This window comes from Egretta garzetta, unplaced genomic scaffold (assembly GCF_000687185.1).
Source record: "Egretta garzetta isolate BGI_Z169 unplaced genomic scaffold, ASM68718v1 scaffold397, whole genome shotgun sequence".
NCBI lineage: Eukaryota > Metazoa > Chordata > Aves > Pelecaniformes > Ardeidae > Egretta > Egretta garzetta.
Window position 1 is genome coordinate 5,463,129 of NW_009260493.1, and position 17,098 is coordinate 5,480,226.

Below are 17,098 nucleotides of genomic sequence, written 5' to 3' on the forward strand. Positions count from 1 at the left end.
CCACAGCTTGTTCTTATCAGTGCTGTAGTTTTTTAGTAATTGCAATAGGTTGGGAGTCTTCCTGTTTTGCAATGGTTTTGTCTTATGAGTGTTCCAGTAGATAGCTATACGTGCATGGGCATGAAGGTCTGTGTACACAATTAAACCTGCGCATTCAGCAGAATTTATTTTCTTACAGCACCTTGATAAAATATTTAAGCACAGAGAACTTCAGCAGAAACTGGTGGATGCCAAGTTGGAGCAGTCTCAGGAAATGATGAAGGAAGCCGAGGAGCGACATCAGAAAGAAAAGGAATATGTACCTATCCTTCTCACCTGTCTGTCCTTTACCTAACTTTAGGCCAAAACAAGCCCTGCATGCTATTTCACTAATATATTGGTTCTCCAGGTCTGAGCTGGGGTGCGTTAGCAGAGATGTTTTTATTGCTACTGTCCATGCTCGGTGTAAAGGAACAGCCCCTGAAAGGCTGCCTTCAGTGGCATTTACAGTTTTGGAAGGAAACTGCATGAGCCGAGATTAGAGCACAGGCTGCTCTAGCTAACTCACTGCTACCGTACAGGTGATTCGTCATGACATTGGGTCGGGTGATGCCATTAGTTTTCAAACGGCGCTGATATTTGATACTCCATCTCCCCACATGATAAATGAGTGCATTTAAACTATCAGAGGAGAACAAGAACATGGGATTAAAGTGAGAGGGCTGAAGGCTGGTATCCCCCCAGGCTCAGAGGCTCTCCAGACGTCCTCCCGTGGGTCGGGTTTTGCCAGGACCGGAGATGCTCGCTGTGACGGAGCCTCCCTTCTCTTTTGCAGAGGTTCCCCTCCCCACATGGGTCTCTTTCAGGCAGGAAGGGTCTGGGGCCATTTAGCAGCCTCCTCTGCCCTCCCTGCGTCCCTGGCGGAGGGGATAGCTCTAGCAGGGGGACAGCAAAGAGCAAGGAGGGATGTCCCCCGCAGGCACGGCTGGGATGAGAGGAGGGCACTCCTCCCCGGTCTCATGCATTTTGCAACTCAATCAGACCAAAACTAATTTTCTCAGGCTGCCTGGTATTTTCACAGCAATCCTAACATCTACAAAGGATCGGAGTTCAACACTGGCACCCAGTGCCTCTTCTCAGCAGTGGCAGCAGCTGAAACTACTCAAGGGGAGCAACAGGCTCTCATGGACTGGAAGAAAGCTTTAGTTTTTTACCAGTCCTCCAGCTAACTCAGGAGCAGCATGAGACAGCTCTAAAGAGAGGGTATTTATCCCCTCCCCGTATCTGGAAACAGATGCGTTAGCATGAGCATGGCCAAAGTACTCGCAAAACATGGATGAAAATGTGAGGCTCTAAGCCCTGGGGGTAGAGCAGCAGGGAAACATAACAAACATCTCTTACCAAAAACTGCCCGTAAGAGCATTTATCCTCTTTCTCCGCACTGATCTCGTGGTGGGGACCCCTGCTCAGCTTTACTCCCAGCTACAGACTGAGGGGGAAGAGGAGCGGGGGCTCCTCTCCATGCGTATCTGCATGCCACTGCATGGCAGTTTGTGGTCCCGCGGCATCTGCCCTTTCACTGTTGGGCCTATATAAAGCCAACCCCCCCAAATTTCACTCCTGACAGTTGATTCTTGGCAGATTCAAAGCCCAAGAAACATTTCTAAGAAATCCCTTACCATGACAAAGCAAATTTGGGCTTACTTTACTGCAGTCACTGGGAGTCTTGCTACTGAGTACTAGATTCCAGGTACCAGAAAAAAAAAAAAAAAAGATGCGAAAGACAGGGCATTAGCTCTGTGGACAAGTGAGATACACAGCCTTATACCAGTGACCTTTCTTGTTGTGCCTCACAGAATATGAGTTTTGGGGCTGCCTGTTGCCTGTGACTGGCCCTGTTTCTAGCCAAACTTTCTTTGTGTATTTTATCCAGAACTGATATGCACAGTCTTGTTATTTTCTTTCAGAGCAGCAAAAGTCCCCACCATCTACATTTGGGAGTGGGAGGTTTTCTTTGTGGCTTTGCTGTATGTATGTGTGACTAGCACCTATGAAATAACAGGTTCGGAAACGAGCTGCAAAGACTTTAAGTAGTGGGTGTATAATGAAATGCACCGGATGCAAAGAATATTTTTCACATTGTCCAAGCTAACGCTCAGAAGCCCTGCCTTTGACGTAGGCTGGTGATGTATGGCTTACATCACCTCAGAACAAGGTAGATTTAGCTGAAGAACCTAAGTGACCAGCCAAAAGCCATGCAATGAGTCAAGGCATGATTAGCATGTCCTGATTCATCACAGGTAGCCCAGCACCCGGAGAGCTGGCCTACTCTTGTCTCCCACCTCCTTCGTATTGCTGAGCTCTTAGTCCCACCCACCCAGTTACTGTGCTAGTGTCTGTGGGAGTAATGGGTATGCACGTATGTATGAAATCAAGGTGGTCTTGCTGGAGTCCTCGCCTTTAGCTGTATCTCTCTCCAGCTCAGTAATGTGCGAAGTCAGAGCCTTACTGCATTTCAGCATCCTGCCATTTGAGGTAAAGGCTTTCAGAACTCTATGCCAATTCTCTCCATACCCTTTTTACATCCCTGTGCATGACTTTTGCTGCAGGATTTCAAAAATGTCTTTAGATGATTTTTTTTTATTATTATTCTTTTATCTATTCCGTTACTCCTTGAAGGCTCACTTTGATGTCTTCCTGTGCAGTTCTTCCATGTAGGAACCTTTGCTCCTACACAAAACTCCTTTACCTCAGACAAGGAGAGGTGTCCCCTCCTGCAGTCACTGTACATCACCTCTCAACGGGCAGGTCATCTCATTGCTTGCACAATTCACTCTACACGTGCAACTAAGAATGTGATTCCTTACATAAGGAGCAATGGTTCATACCGTGTGGCCTTCCCAAAGGGTCAGCTTTACCTAAGGATGCAATTTTACTATCATCCTATAACTGGTCAATGCTGCTTGGACTTCCTCCCCACACTATACATTTTTAGCACTTGTAATACAAACTTTGATGTGCAGTTAATTAATTGCAGTTTAAAGCCTCTGTGGCTTTCAAGTATATGACTGGAAGGTATTGATCAGATTACTACATAATTGGAATTTGCGAAGTCTGGCAGCAAAAAGGGAAGCTTAGTTTTCACTAAGCCAGTCCCTAGATCCATGTCATTAAATGGGAACGTGTGTTCTTGGGGACCAGCTCTTTTAGTCCTGAGCATGATGTGACTGTCTGGGCCTCCAGCAGCTATCATAGCTCTAATAATAGTGTGTAACATCACCACACTTCACTGGTGTGCTGCTTTGTAAACACCACATTGAATATTTATTCATTTCTTTATACTTCAGCCTCCTTGTTACCACTTCATAGCCTATTAATAAATGTATCAGTTCTCCTGATTGGTTTTCTCCCAGCTTGGTGTTTGCAGATGACCTCAGGCTGCATAAGAGCTAATTTGAGCAAGCCGCTCTGTGGCTTCCTTCCATTACAGAAGAGTTTATTAACTCTTGGATTTTTACTGTCTGCAGAAACTTTGTGGGTCAATAAGAGAGAAGGATTTCATTAACCGGCAAAAGAAGCAACTTTTCTTTGCCTTCTCTGCCCATCTCTTGTGCTGTGGCAGAAGACACGCTTGTGCATGGGAGGTGGGACCTTCTCACTATCCCAGGCACACTGGGTATGAAGGTAACCCCAGCTGAGGTTTAAGCAATACAGATAAAAGCCCAGCTCTTGGAAATAATGATTGGCGTGCAGACTGGATAGCCCTGAAGGTTTTCAAGTTGCTTTCATTAAATCATTCAAATCAGACATCCTATCATTCCTAAAAAAAAGAAAACCAAAACAAAACCCAAACAAGTAGATATTGAAGAAATGTGAAACTTAAAAATCCAGTTTTAATCCAAACTTAAAAAAATAAGTAATTATTTTTGTGTCTGTAAAACATACCCTCTCCCAAGAAAACAAATGCACCAGGCAGGTATAAAACAAAAAGAACATGGTATTCATACAATGCTTACTTGAGCTGTAAAATATTCTCATCTAGGAAATTATAGATGGTAAAAATTTAGTGGGTCCAAATCAAAAGGCCAAATTGACGGAATAAATATTTTTCTAGAGCTTATATGTGTGTGTATATATATGCCACAAGTCTAATTCAGAGTCTTTGTGCTACAAATAGCTGGAAAGGGGAGGGAATTCATTATGTTGTTCAGTCAGCATTTGTAGGGTACATCCTCAGCTCTTTTGCCAGGTGGTATTCAAGTAGTTTACAGGTGTTATTTCCAGCAAAATGGTTAGAATACCATTTACTAGGGATCAAATACATTTTCTGCATGTGGTTTTACTCACCTTTCATTTCCAATATGTGACTAGGATCTATTGATTTACACGGTACTTTTATTTTCAATATATTCTCAGAGCCCAACTGCGCTATTTTGAACAGTACAGTTCAATCCAACAGGAGAAAGCCCTGTGGTAAACTAACTTCTTTATATCTCATTTCTCAAGCTATCATTAGCATTCTTCTTCTAAAATATATTTGACCTAAGCAGTAAAATGCTTTATAAATTTTTGGTAGGTGATAGGCACATTTCTTTAATGCTTCAGTAAATGTTTCCTGTTTTCAGATTAAACCAGTTGCTAGAATATTGCTGTGCATTTTGGGAGTCCTGACTCAGAACTTCAGCCTGGGAAAGTCTCTGCATACCTCATTGCTACAATCCATTCAGCCTCGACCGACCCTCCCACCTGCAGCCTGCACATCAGAATCTCATTTTGCCAAATACCTTGAAGTAGGGAATGACAACCCAGGGCAGCCAGGGATGAAACTTCTGCAGTCAAGCTCTTCCTGGGCTGCCTCCTTGATCTAAGCGAGGCATTTATCACCCTGAGCGGGGATTCTCCGCTGGTGGCATGTCACTGCAAATGGAGCCCAAAGATAACAGACACCAGCAAATGTATGACATGTACTGTGCATTCCCTTTCTGAAAGCTCATGGATTTTTTGAGGCCCCTCTGACTGTGACCATACCTGTATGCTAAGTCCTGATCATTAATGCAAAAGGGAGTTTGCCATTGACTGGAGAGCAGGGATTTGGCCAGAGCTGTGCTGAAATGGAAGTGCCAGAAAGTATCATAACCACTCTCTAGAAGTCTGGGGAAGATATGGTTAAATTTTAGAGCCCACCGTACTGCACACTTCATTCCAAATAGGCTTTGAATTCCTATTCAAATATGCCTTTGGAAACCAAATGCCTTGTCCCATGTCTCAGGATAGCACTAAATACTCTGTCTTGCCTAACAACTCCTCTAACTGCATTCACCTGAAAGTTAGCTCACCCCTTGTCAAGGTAGCAGTGGCAGAAGCAGAGGTAGCCGGAGGATGAGGATTTCCAACTGATAAACTAGCAACCTAACAATTTTCTCTCTGTTGCCCAAAACACAGCTCCTGAACCAAGCTGCAGAGTGGAAGCTCCAGGCCAAAATGTTAAAGGAGCAAGAGACTGTCCTGCAGGCACAGGTGACGTAGGAGAGGTGATTGCATGGTGTGCCTTTGTTCCCCAGTTTTTAACCCATGAGGCACGTTCCAGGTAAAGTATCCAAACTACTTTCCATGTATTCCTTCTAGCCTCATTCTACATCCCATAGACTATTGCAAAGGAAACACAGGTTATTTTCAAGCCAACTGTAAGGTAATGCCCATACTGCAAATCATACTGTGGCATGTGGGTTGTTCAGCCTGGAGAAGAGAAGGCTCTGGGGAGACCCTATTGCAGCCTTTCAATATTTAAAGGGGGCTTATAATAAACATGGGGGGAGACTTTTTACCAGGGCCTGTAGTGATAGGACAAGGGGTAACAGTTTTAAACTAAAAGAGGGTAGATTTAGCTTAGATATAAGGAAGAAATTCTTTACTATGAGGGTGGTGAGACATTGGAACAGGTGGCCCAGAGAAGCTGTGGCTGCCCCATCCCTGGGAAGTGCTCACGGTCAGGTTGGATGGGGCTTTGAGTGACCTGATTGAGTGAAAGATGTCCCTGCCCAAGGCAGTGGGGTTGGGCTAGATGACCTTTAAGGGTCCCAAATCATTCTATGGTGCTGTGATTTATGAATGTTTACAGTACTCAACCACACAACAAGGTGTGTGCCTTGGCTTGATTATTTACTGTAAGCATCCTTCAGGCAGGTTTCTGATCCAGCAAAGCACCGGAGTACATCCATATCATGAAACTTGTTTACCAAACTAGAGCTGATGTGCTCATGTGCTTTTCTGGACTGGGGTGTGAAGGCAATGTTTTCATTAACCTTAGTAGGAATTCTGTCTACTAAGGGCTTATACAAAGGGGCCTCTAGGATTTCAGTGTTTAGCTGGAATTTGAATCATTCAATAAAATAAAATTAATGCCAAGATTACACTAAGGGTCAGGCTGGAGTGAAAGGCAGTAAAACCAAGAAACAGGCAGTATATTGTACACTTTGAGAGCAATGCAATAATCGACCTCAAATTCAAGCGAGAACACTCAAAGACGTGCTGGACTTTCACATTCAAAAGAGACAGCATCGGTAGATTTTCCTAGACTTACAGAAACAGTCATGTAGATGTATCTTCTTCAACCTGTCTGTGAGAAAGGTCCCCCCCAGCAGAGCATTGCAGGGGCTTGTCAGTCCTTCAGCCCCTCAGCAGCTGCCCATCTCCTCACCCATCAGAAAGCCCCCTCCTAGCCCTTGCTCACAGGTTAAGTTGTCCCAGTGTAGATGGTTGCCCCTTTTAGATGGTCTGATTCCTACCCGTTGAGCAGTGAAGAAAGGCTAGCATTAGAGTGATGACCTGGAAACATGCTAAGAGGGGTTTGGTCCTTTAAGTGTTTTTTCAAAGGCTATGATAAGTTGGTAGTGCACTGAAGAATATCACAGAAATGGCTGCTGACACCAGTTTGACAGGTTCTGCAATCAAACCTCAAAGGCCTCCAGCTGAGTCTGTCCCAACTGCAAACCTGCTCCCAATTTTCTCAGAGTGGTTTTAATTAAACTTTTATGTTCAACCAGAAAGAGCTTTGTATGCAGGCAGACCTCTGTAGCCAGTTTAATGAAACTGAAGGTATTGATAAAAGCTAGAATATATTAATTTGAAACAGTAAAATTGTTAGAAAAATCCAATCAAACAAGTCTGCAAAGGCATTGATAATACATGTGCCCCTTGCAGACTTGCGTAGATGAAAATAGATTCACTTGCTGAAATGAAACGTGCAGTTAGGTGTTCTGCTCAAGTGTGAGAACTCTGTCACCTACACAGAAGCCTCCATTTGGAGTTACTGGGGATAATAGCATTTATTGTTGTTATTACTATTATTTCCAGTATGGTAGCACTGAAGGGCCTCCCTCATAGGCCAGATGCCATCATGCAAGGCGTTGTGCAAGCGCAGAACAGAAGAAGAGCATAAAGAGCTCCTTGATGCAAACAGCACAAAAACCAAATAGATATTAACAGAGGAACAGCTGCCTGGGAATTAGGAGAAGGCACTGGTCAATGAGATAAGGAGAAGCCATAATATAGCCCACTGCCTGCTATAGCGAGAGAAATACCGCTCCATTTTAGAGGAGGTGATGAATATCCACTGATTCCATGAGCTGGAAGGAATCAGGGGACACCAGCTTCATGCCAGCCTGTCTCTGGGCAGCACAGTGTGCCTGAGACAGCCAAAACCAACCCTCCAAATGGTGACAGGGATCTGGCACCAGCTGAGGGAATACACCCCCAACCGCGGTGGTGCTTCCCTGGACGCTGCACGCCCTCCCCTGGCCCGTCACTTAGGCAGGCTTCTTTAGCTTTGTGCTTTGAAACAAAGCAAGAAGATAAAAGTCAGCCAAGGCCTTTAATTTTCGGTAGCCAATGTAGTGCAACCACTGGGCTACAGCAACCGAGAAGAATGCAGCGGGGCCGAAGGAGCATCCTTGCTGGAGCACCCTGATGGCATGGGGGTGCTGAGATGCCCCCACTTCCCAAAGCCTTGCACTTACAAGTTGTCACCTGGCAGCAGCACTGCCTCTGCTCTCCCTGCCCGCCCTGTCAGGGAGCCAGAGGGGTGGTGAGCAGCAGCAAGGGGGTCCTTGTCTCCCTAATCGAGGAGCATGAGTGCACGTTCCTAGTGAGAGACAGCTCTCACAGCCTGTTCCCAGCCACTATTGAAACATTAATTTATTATTCAAATTAAAATTGCAGAAGCTATTCTTCATGCTCTGGTACTGCCTAGGGCCCCAGCTGAGATCAGAGCTTGCCCTGTTCAAACCTGAGAGGTTTTTAATCTAATTAAACAGTAGGCAAAAGTTGGAAGGGAAAAGCAGAGACAAAGAATTGAGGTGAGATTTTTTAAGACAACTGCTCAGGGCTAGGAGCCCCGGTTTGCTGGCTCCCACCCCTGTTCCCTCACCTGGCTTTGGAATGCTCAGGCATTTCTCCTTAGATCCATGACATCTATTCCGAATGCCTCACTTGATATCAGTGTCCCACTTAGGCTGTGGCACTCGGGCTGCTAAAACAAATCCCTCTGCGTTTCTGTTTGTGCATAGGTCACAGCTCTGGCTACAGCCTCATATAAATACACACGTTCAGTCCTCATGTCAGTGAGCTCCACTATTGGCACCAGACAGTTCTGCACGGATTAACCTCCCGTGACTTCACCCAGCTCGCCGGGGCAGGGCTGCAGCCAGTGCCGTGTGTGTGGCCCCCAAAACCCTACCTACCTCATTTAAACTGAGCCCCGGCACATCCACAGCACACTGCAGTTATGGCCACAACATCTTCTAAGGGGCACCATGACGACTAACCAGAATGAGAGCAAATCATAACGTAACCATATTAAACCCACCCCACTATGAGCCACATTTTCTAAATCTTACTTTCCTCAGTAACTGGAGAGCAGTGTCAGGGGAAGGTGTGCGTCGGCTGGCACCACGCAGAACAAAAGCTCCCAGCGAATCGTGAAGTCAGCCCCTCGCCAGTGCAGAGAGGGCAGCCGGCCTCCAGCTGGAGGCCTGGGTACTCTTGAACCTCCCACTGCTCTGTGCCCACCCTGCCTCAGCCACTGTGTGTTGCCCCCATCGCTCTGTTTCTGACGAGAGCTGTCGGGCTGGACAGGTGAATTGTCTGATCACCCAAACACTGCTGGGGGTGCTCCGGCACCAGAAGGAAGTGCCTGAGTTGGAGCTGGTCTTCTTTTCCAAAGAGCAGATATCGATGCTTTATCTGTATAGCATCCTGCATGATTTTGGAGCTTTAAAAGTGCTTTTCCCACTCAGAAAACCAGAAAAAGTAGAAACCAAGAGAATCTTACAGAAAAACTCAGATCTTCAGAACAGGTTTTTTTTTCAAAAACATCCACATATAAAAATATGTCTTACCAACAAAATGCAGCCACAGATGAACTTTCACGTGGCTACCAGGTGTAAACTGAGAACAAAAGACGGAGCCCTAATCTTAGATGTTGGCACATTGCAGCAGATCTTTCTTCTGCTCTGCTTCATGAAGTGAAGCTGGCAAGAGGCTGGCAGGGGATTATTTTCTCTGCCTTTGCTGGCCTTGCCCATGGCTGCAGTCCACACACAGGCTACAAAACAGAGCTGACAAGGTGCCCTCTCGGCTTGCTCAAGCCACGGGGCCGAGGTGCAGCATGAAGGAATCCAGCACAGTATCACGGCGGGGTGCAGCGAAGGGTGGGCTTTGCTCAGCGATGGGGCTACCCCACATGCCAGATAATGCAGGAAGGGAGCAGCGACGCTCCTTTTCCACAGCGGAGTCCAGTGAAGCACATCAAGTGCTGCCTGGTGCAGCTCCCGACCACAGCCCGAGCCACCAAGTGGGGACTGGAAAGATGGAAGAGGGGAAACTGGCTGCAGCCTAATGTGGGGATGCCTCTCCCCCTGCTCGCTCGGATGTCAGAAGCAGCGTAGCCAGGGTAGCACCCAGCTCCCAGCATGGCTTGCTGGGGAGCAAAGAAGGCAGGTAAACAGCCAGGCTGTACTGAGCTCCTCCACTAAAGCCTGCCAGAGCTTATGCCCTCAGGTTAAAGTTGGAGTTTGGCGACGCCCGCATGGCGAAGCAAGGTTTAGAGCTCAGGCACAGCTCTGACCATGCTGGCTCTCACCTTGAGTTAATCCCACTGCCTGGTCCTGCACAGCATCGGTGGGTCTGACCTGCTCAGGGTATTCCCTGCCCACAGAGATGGCCCAGGGATCACATTATCAGTTTCCGTTCTGTAGGTCATCCTAGGATTCTTTTCCTGTAGGTGTCAGCCACAGCGGTATACAGGAAAAGCGGTATACAGGGCTTGTGAGGAAAGGCAGGGACTGGAAATCTTTGTAGGCTTTAATGCTGTCCTCTTGAAGTCTCCATGGAGTTCCTAGGGAAATGTTTTCAAAAGTCTCCACTTCTAGGGAATTCTTTTGCTTCTGGGCACCCTGTGTAGAGACACCATAGCCGCAACATTCAGGAGAATTTGGCACTCATAATTCCCAGGTCTTTTTAAAATCACTGGTCTGAATCTTTCTATTCTTCCTCAGTTTACCTTTCTGCAACAGAGGAATCATAATAGTTTGCAACCTTAAAAATGTGCAGAGTGCTTCAGTTCCCTGATGTTTGTGCTTCATGGTCTCCAAACAGAGCTAATTTCCATGTCCAAACACAATGCTTATTTTATTATCTTCTACCAAAGTAGAAGTTCGCCATCCTGGAGATTGAAATTACTGTGGTTATTTTTTTCCCTGTTAATGCAGATCACTCTCTACTCTGAGAGGTTTGAAGAATTTCAGAAAACGTTGACCAAAAGCAATGAAGTGTTTGCCACGTTCAAACAGGAGATGGAGAAAGTGAGTAGCAGCTCATACCTGAACTCTGTGCTTGAGACTCTTCTCTTAGATTTTGATATTTCTCACTGCAATAATTTTATCTGGGATGGGGACATTTCTGCACATTTTGGAGAACAATTTCATCAACACCCAAACAAGATCTGGGGCACAGTCAGCCACAACTGACAGCAGCGTGGATTGCAGCGCTGCAAGCTGAACGTTTCACCCTCCTTTTCAGCTAAAACTGAAATTGCCTTGAAGAACAAACATTTTACCTGAAACATAATATGGTGGTTGGGCACAGACCCCTCAGAGATACCAAAAGGGGAGTTTGGAGATGCATTTGTCAGCCTACATCTCCAGGAGTGCACAGAACCTGATCCTGGTACAGAAAAGTTGACACGAGGTACACGTCTTCCCACTGGAGCGTGTGGGCAGAGCTGAAGCCCACCAACACCTTCCCACCATTAAGCCCAAGTGGCTGTTTCCTTGCAGCTGCTGTACTTATTTCCTGTAACAAATGGAAATCAAAACCCAAACACATCCACTTTCATAATAAACAGTGTTCTGCTCTGCCACCAGGGCCCAAAATCCTGGTGCCCTCACCCAGGCAACCTCTAATGATCTCCACAGAGTTCAGCCTGCAGAAAACCAAAGGGAAAGACGGTGCTCTATAGCTAGAAGTGTGTGTTGGAGGTGTGTAGAGGTGACTACTGCAGAGGGAACTTCCCTGACAGTGCTGGCTCAGAAGATACAAGCCCTTCTTTAACTTCCCAGCAATACAACACTGCGGTCTTTGCAAAGAGACAAGCAGAATAATGTCACCTTTTCTCTGCCTTTTGTTTTTGTGGTAGTTTGTACTCTGGGAGCTGGCTATACTTTTGCACACATAATCAACTGGTCCTACTTTAGGACTACAGACCAGAGGCTGAAAGTTACAGGGCAGCTACTTAAAACTAAATCCATCCCTTAACATAAATTATTACTTAGCACAGCCACTACAGCTGCTGGTAGCAGCATTATGAGTACAGCCAAAGACCTAAATAAAAGGGCTGCCCTAATTTAATCTGCAGCATGTAATTCCTGTTGTGATTCAGCTTTTCCTCCTGCTTCTATAGATGACAAAGAAAATGAAGAAGTTGGAAAAGGATACTGCTACATGGAAATCCAGGTTTGAGAATTGTAACAGAGCATTACTGGACATGATTGAAGAGGTGAGTGGTCTTTTTCTTCTCAGGATGCACCTCTTCCCCCACATAATGCTTTAACGAGGAGATGAGATGACCTGAAACCACCAAAAGTCAATGAAAAATTTGTTCTTGAATCCCAGGGTCTTTTTTTCGGCTATCTTGATAATTATATGTCTTAAAAAAAGACAAAAATCCCAACTGCTGGGGCTTTTAGATTGTGCAGAGACGTTCATTACGTCCACGAGAAACTGGATTATGTAACTGTGAATTTTAAGTGCTCTAAAAATGTGTGATTGTTAATGCTCTCACATAGAAGCAAATTGGCATTAGTTCACTTCACGCTACTTTCTTTCTGCATAAGAGCATCCACCCAGGGAATTAATGTGCTCTAGCTAACGAACTTTAAATTCATGCCTTTCGTTAACTTCCTGTGTAGGCAAACTCTAGGAGCCAAAAGCAAGTACGGTGGCTCACCACACTTTCAAACATGCTGTCACAGGGGCATTGCAGAGGAAATTCATAAGCATGTTGGAACTCGTTCAAGTAAGATAAGAGGCTGCCTGAAGTTTTATCCCAAACTCACACTGAACTTGGACCAGGTCTTTCTGGCTAGCTTTGCAGCTCTGTGCTATTGCTATTTCTACAGGTTTCTGTATCTCTTGTTTCCTCACTGGGTGTAGAAGCAAGAAAATGTTTCAATTCAGGCTGCTCTCACAGAACCTAGAAGCAAAATAAACAAAAAATGTAATACAGCTTGTTTCCCCCCAAATTCACAACCACGCCCACCAGAAGTCCAGGTAGGCTTTTGGATGCTTATCTGTATGGACATCCACTATGCTTTTCCATCTCTACAGATCAGCCACAGGTATTCCTGCACATATTTTTGAGTGAAATTGATCTGAATCTGTATGGAGAATGCTAATACACTACAGTAACAGGGGTTCCTGAAGCTTCAGTACAGAGGACCATAGTTATTGCAGAGTGGTTGGCGAAAGCCAGCTACCTGGCAGAGTCCTATGAGGGCCGCCTAGGTCTCAAATTGTTTCCTAATTGCCAGTTCCACCAACGAATTGCATGCAGCCAAACTCAGTCCTCACCTTTGTCTGCTGTCTTTGACCACAGAAAGCCATGAGGTCCAAGGAATATGAATGCTTCGTGCTGAAAATCCAGAGGCTAGAGAACCTTTGCCGGGCTCTGCAGGAAGAGAGGAATGAATTGTACAAAAAAATAAAGCAAGCACAGATCCCTGAAGAGGTGAATGGAAACGGCATCTTAGAAGAAGAGGACGACGATGCTGATACAAGCTCTTCCTCCTCCAAGCAGGAGAGTATTGAGCTGCGCAGTACTGACAAGAACATGCTGAAGGAGCTGGCTGAAGCTTTCAGAGTGTCCCACAAGGCAGAGGACTCCCTCCCAAGCAACAGCAGCGATCTAGAGACCTTTGGCGCCCAAACGTGTAACACTGTCCTGGTGCCAGAGCTCCCCTCTCCTCTCACGCCACGGTCAGAGGCTGGGAATCGCTGCGAGCAGCCCAGCACGAGCACACCAATGCCCACTGAACACATGCCAGCACCCACTGAAAATATGACAATGCCCACCGAGAACGTGCCAAAGCCCACCGAAAGCATGCTTGTGCTCCCAGAAAGGGTGCCAACACCTACAGAAAGTGCACCAATACCTCCTGAGAATGTGCCAGTACCCACTGGGAGCCCACCAGTGCCCACTGAAAATAAGACAACACCCACCGAGAACGTGCCAAAGCCCACCGAAAGAGTGCCCATGCTCCCAGAAAGGGTGCCAACACCCACAGAAAGTGCACCAATACCTCCTGAGAGCATGCCAGTACCCACTGGGAATACACCAAAACCCATTGAAAGCAACATGCCAGCAACCCCTGAAAACGTGCCCACACCCATACAAAACGTGCCCATTCCCCTTGGGAATATGCCAGTACCCACCAAAAGTGCACCAAAAGCTGCAAAATGTGTGGATGACGCAGTGGAGTGGGCTGTCCAAGGTCAGTCTGCGGAGCAAACAGGGGACACAGACATGGAAGCAGTGGATTGAAGACACTGGTGTGTCCAGGTTTGTCTTCTACAAACCACAGGTCTACTTTGTCCTCTAAATTGATGCCCTTTTTTTTTTTTTTAAAGAAACAAAAGGTGGTTGCTAAAACACACTCACATATCTACAGGCAAACGTAATGCTCTTCCCTTTGCTACCACTATCCAGTAATGACGGGTCTGCAAATTTTGCTGTCCTTCATCTGCTTGAAGCATAGTATTTTCTTAATGACAGGAAAATACAATAAAATTGCAGGAGCTTTTTTCCCAGGCATAATAAGTCATCTCACTCAGCAAAATAATTTTAAAGTGTTGAAGTTTCATGTTTCAAAAATCATCGCAATTCACATACATATGTTTAAAGTCTCATAATTAATTGTATCTGTTTTTTATGATGTTGCATAAAAGATGGCCTACTTGGACACATGGTCATTTTAAGAAATGAGGTGAAAGGAATCTGTAATTATAAAGTCAAATAGTGAAACCATCAGTGTGGTCAGCCATATTCAAGGAGAGGTGCAATAAGAAAAGGTGAATTTTTGTACAAGTAAACTACCACTCAGCACTATGTGGCCTCAACACCCACAGGCTCTTAGCCTTACCTTGAATTGGTCTTTTCTGCTTAGTGCTCTAAAAGAGATTTTGTTTTCAACAGAACTACAATGACTTGAAAACAACAGAAACTTCCAAACTGCTGGCAATTCCCAAGGTAGGGGTCACAACTCTCTTTCTGCATCCAACAGAAACCTGCTAGTTTGTCATACTATTTGGGATCATGAGCCCAACAAAGGGGGTTATGGCTGTTCCCAGTTCACAAATGAGGTCAGAAGTTCAGAAGTTGGTTGCAGATGCTGGCTTCTAGGCCAGGAGCAGAAAGGAGAGTGGAGCTGCACTAGAAGGTACCAGGGTGTATTCCAGAAGATACCCCTGAGATCGTGCTTCCAGATCGTCCCATCTCTCCCAGTCACAGCCATATGAACCTCTTCACTACAGCTTCCTCCTGGCACTGCTGCACGTGCTGATGCTCCCAGGAGAAGGGCGACCACACTTGCCTGTCACCCTGTTCACTGAAGGAGAGCACAAGTAAACAGCCCAGAAGCAAACAGGTACCAGGAAAGCAAGAATCCCTCTCACAGACACCTTCAGGGACTGCCTACATCCTCATCCCCTCTCTTGTCTAACTGACTCCTTCTTCCCATCTACCTGCCAACACACCACTGCTTAATAATGTAGCCACCTTGTCAGAAACAGGTTGACTCTGGCACCAAGAACAAGGATAAAGAAGGATGGGGGCAAGAGAGGGTACCTACCCAGACAGCTGTACGGCCTCAAGCAAGGAGAGTAAGAAGTTTTTTTTGGAAGAAGGTGAAAAAAAATCCTGTTGGCACATTTCTTGTTTCTCATCCCCTTCCTCCAAATTCAATGCAGGCCTTTTGGAGTCTGAGCTGGATAGCTTAAGAATTTGAAAAGGGCAATTAAACAAGATGTCCGGAGTCTGGGAAGGGAAATGTAACAATCAAACAAACTCATGTTCATAGACAAATCCCAAGAAGCCCTTGAAGACAAAGTGACTCATTCAACCCAAAGTTGAAATACAGGTGAACCAAGAGAAAACAGGCCACCTTTGGCAGACCTTGGGATATTGTGGTCACAGAGTCCTTCTGGCATGTCACCCTCCAAAAGCGGGGTTTGACTCTTTGCTTGCTGCCAACGTGGTCTGCACCCTGGCTGCCTATGTCTCTGTCTGCACTGCTTGGTCCAACCTTTTCAAGAGCTAACCATTGGGATATATAGGGTGTGATTTGCAAAAGTTTGTTTTGATATGGCCTTTTGAGTAGCTATTATGGCTACAGTTTTCAAATGTGGATGCCTTACGTTACACACCAAGACTGATGGGATTTATTTCATGTCTTTAATCACCTGAAAGCAGATCACTCAAGTCTTAGTTACCTTAAGCTCCTTTTATAAGCAGTGGAGAAGAACAGGCATCTTCTGAGGGCAAGTCGTCTCATGGTAAGACTGGCATCCAAGATGGAAGAAATTACTTTCACTCTGAAGATGCCATTTCTCTTCACTGACTCTAGAGCCAGCCTAAGACAACTAGCTTAAATTTAAAATGTCTATTACTGGGTGTCTAAATTAGGAAAAATGAATCCCATCAAACATTCAGATTCAAAGCCCTAAGCGAATGGCCATCTCTGAAAACCAAGCCACTTATGTGCCTGTGAAAATATTAACCTATAACAAATCCTTATCCTAAGATAAAAAGTTATACTCGCCTGATTTACTTTTTTCAGTTGCCATTGACCTGACTCTGTAGAAATCTAGTTTCCATTACAAGTTTTGTTTGTTGTTAGGGTGACTTTTAAAATTAACACAATTTATATACCTGTTAATTTTTTTTTTCTTTTCTTGGTCTTGTTTGACTCTGTTGTCATTTTACTAATTGCCTGCATGAAACCAACTTCTTTTTATTTAAGTAAGCCCCTGGAATGCCTTTAATTGTTGAAGTTTTCTTATACGTTCAGATACTCAATTACATAATAATAATGATCAACATGGCCTTGAAACTTTAACTTGGTTCCATTTTGCATAATCATTACAGTCGCATCTTTAATTATGTAATTGTTGCCTCATACCTTCCAACTTCAGCAAGCAGGGAGACAAGGATCCTACAGATAAAAAGTTCCTACATAGTCATGGTCGATTCTTACAGCATCATCCCTCATGAATAATTACACAACCTTCTGGAAAAATCACTCCCACTCTATTCCGCCTTCCTCATTTGCACCCTTTTAGTTCTTGCATCTAAAATTGCACTCATATACTTGCAATTCCCATTACTCTGTGAGTTTCTACCCACGTACCTGTTGCTTCTCTTCTTCCATACCATCTACCAGCTGCATTTTATCCCAGTAGTTACCCCCTCATTCTCGGTGCATACATACAACACTGAAAGCACAGGAGAGCGATTCTCCCAGCCTTTAGGTCCAGGATTTGGCCTCATGTGTTTGCAAGAGGTGGGAGA

The 17,098-nt window shown here is 45.3% G+C and overlaps 1 protein-coding gene across 3 annotated transcripts in view; it reads left to right on the top strand.

Moving 5' to 3' along the window:
- TXLNB (taxilin beta) overlaps positions 1–14,074 on the top strand; it is a 32,628-nt gene extending 18,554 nt beyond the window's left edge. Inside the window, exons 5-10 of one of the 3 annotated variants that reach the window (XM_035899851.1) lie at positions 179–298; positions 5,422–5,496; positions 10,746–10,838; positions 11,936–12,031; positions 13,130–13,735; positions 13,886–14,074. In XM_035899851.1, the coding sequence (XP_035755744.1) occupies positions 179–298; positions 5,422–5,496; positions 10,746–10,838; positions 11,936–12,031; positions 13,130–13,735; positions 13,886–14,074 (1,179 nt within the window). Of the gene's footprint in view, positions 1–178; positions 299–5,421; positions 5,497–10,745; positions 10,839–11,935; positions 12,032–13,129 lie in introns of all 3 variants that reach the window. The other 2 variants (XM_035899850.1, XM_035899852.1) reach the window with 2 other exon arrangements.
- Positions 14,075–17,098: the final 3,024 nt, after the last annotated feature.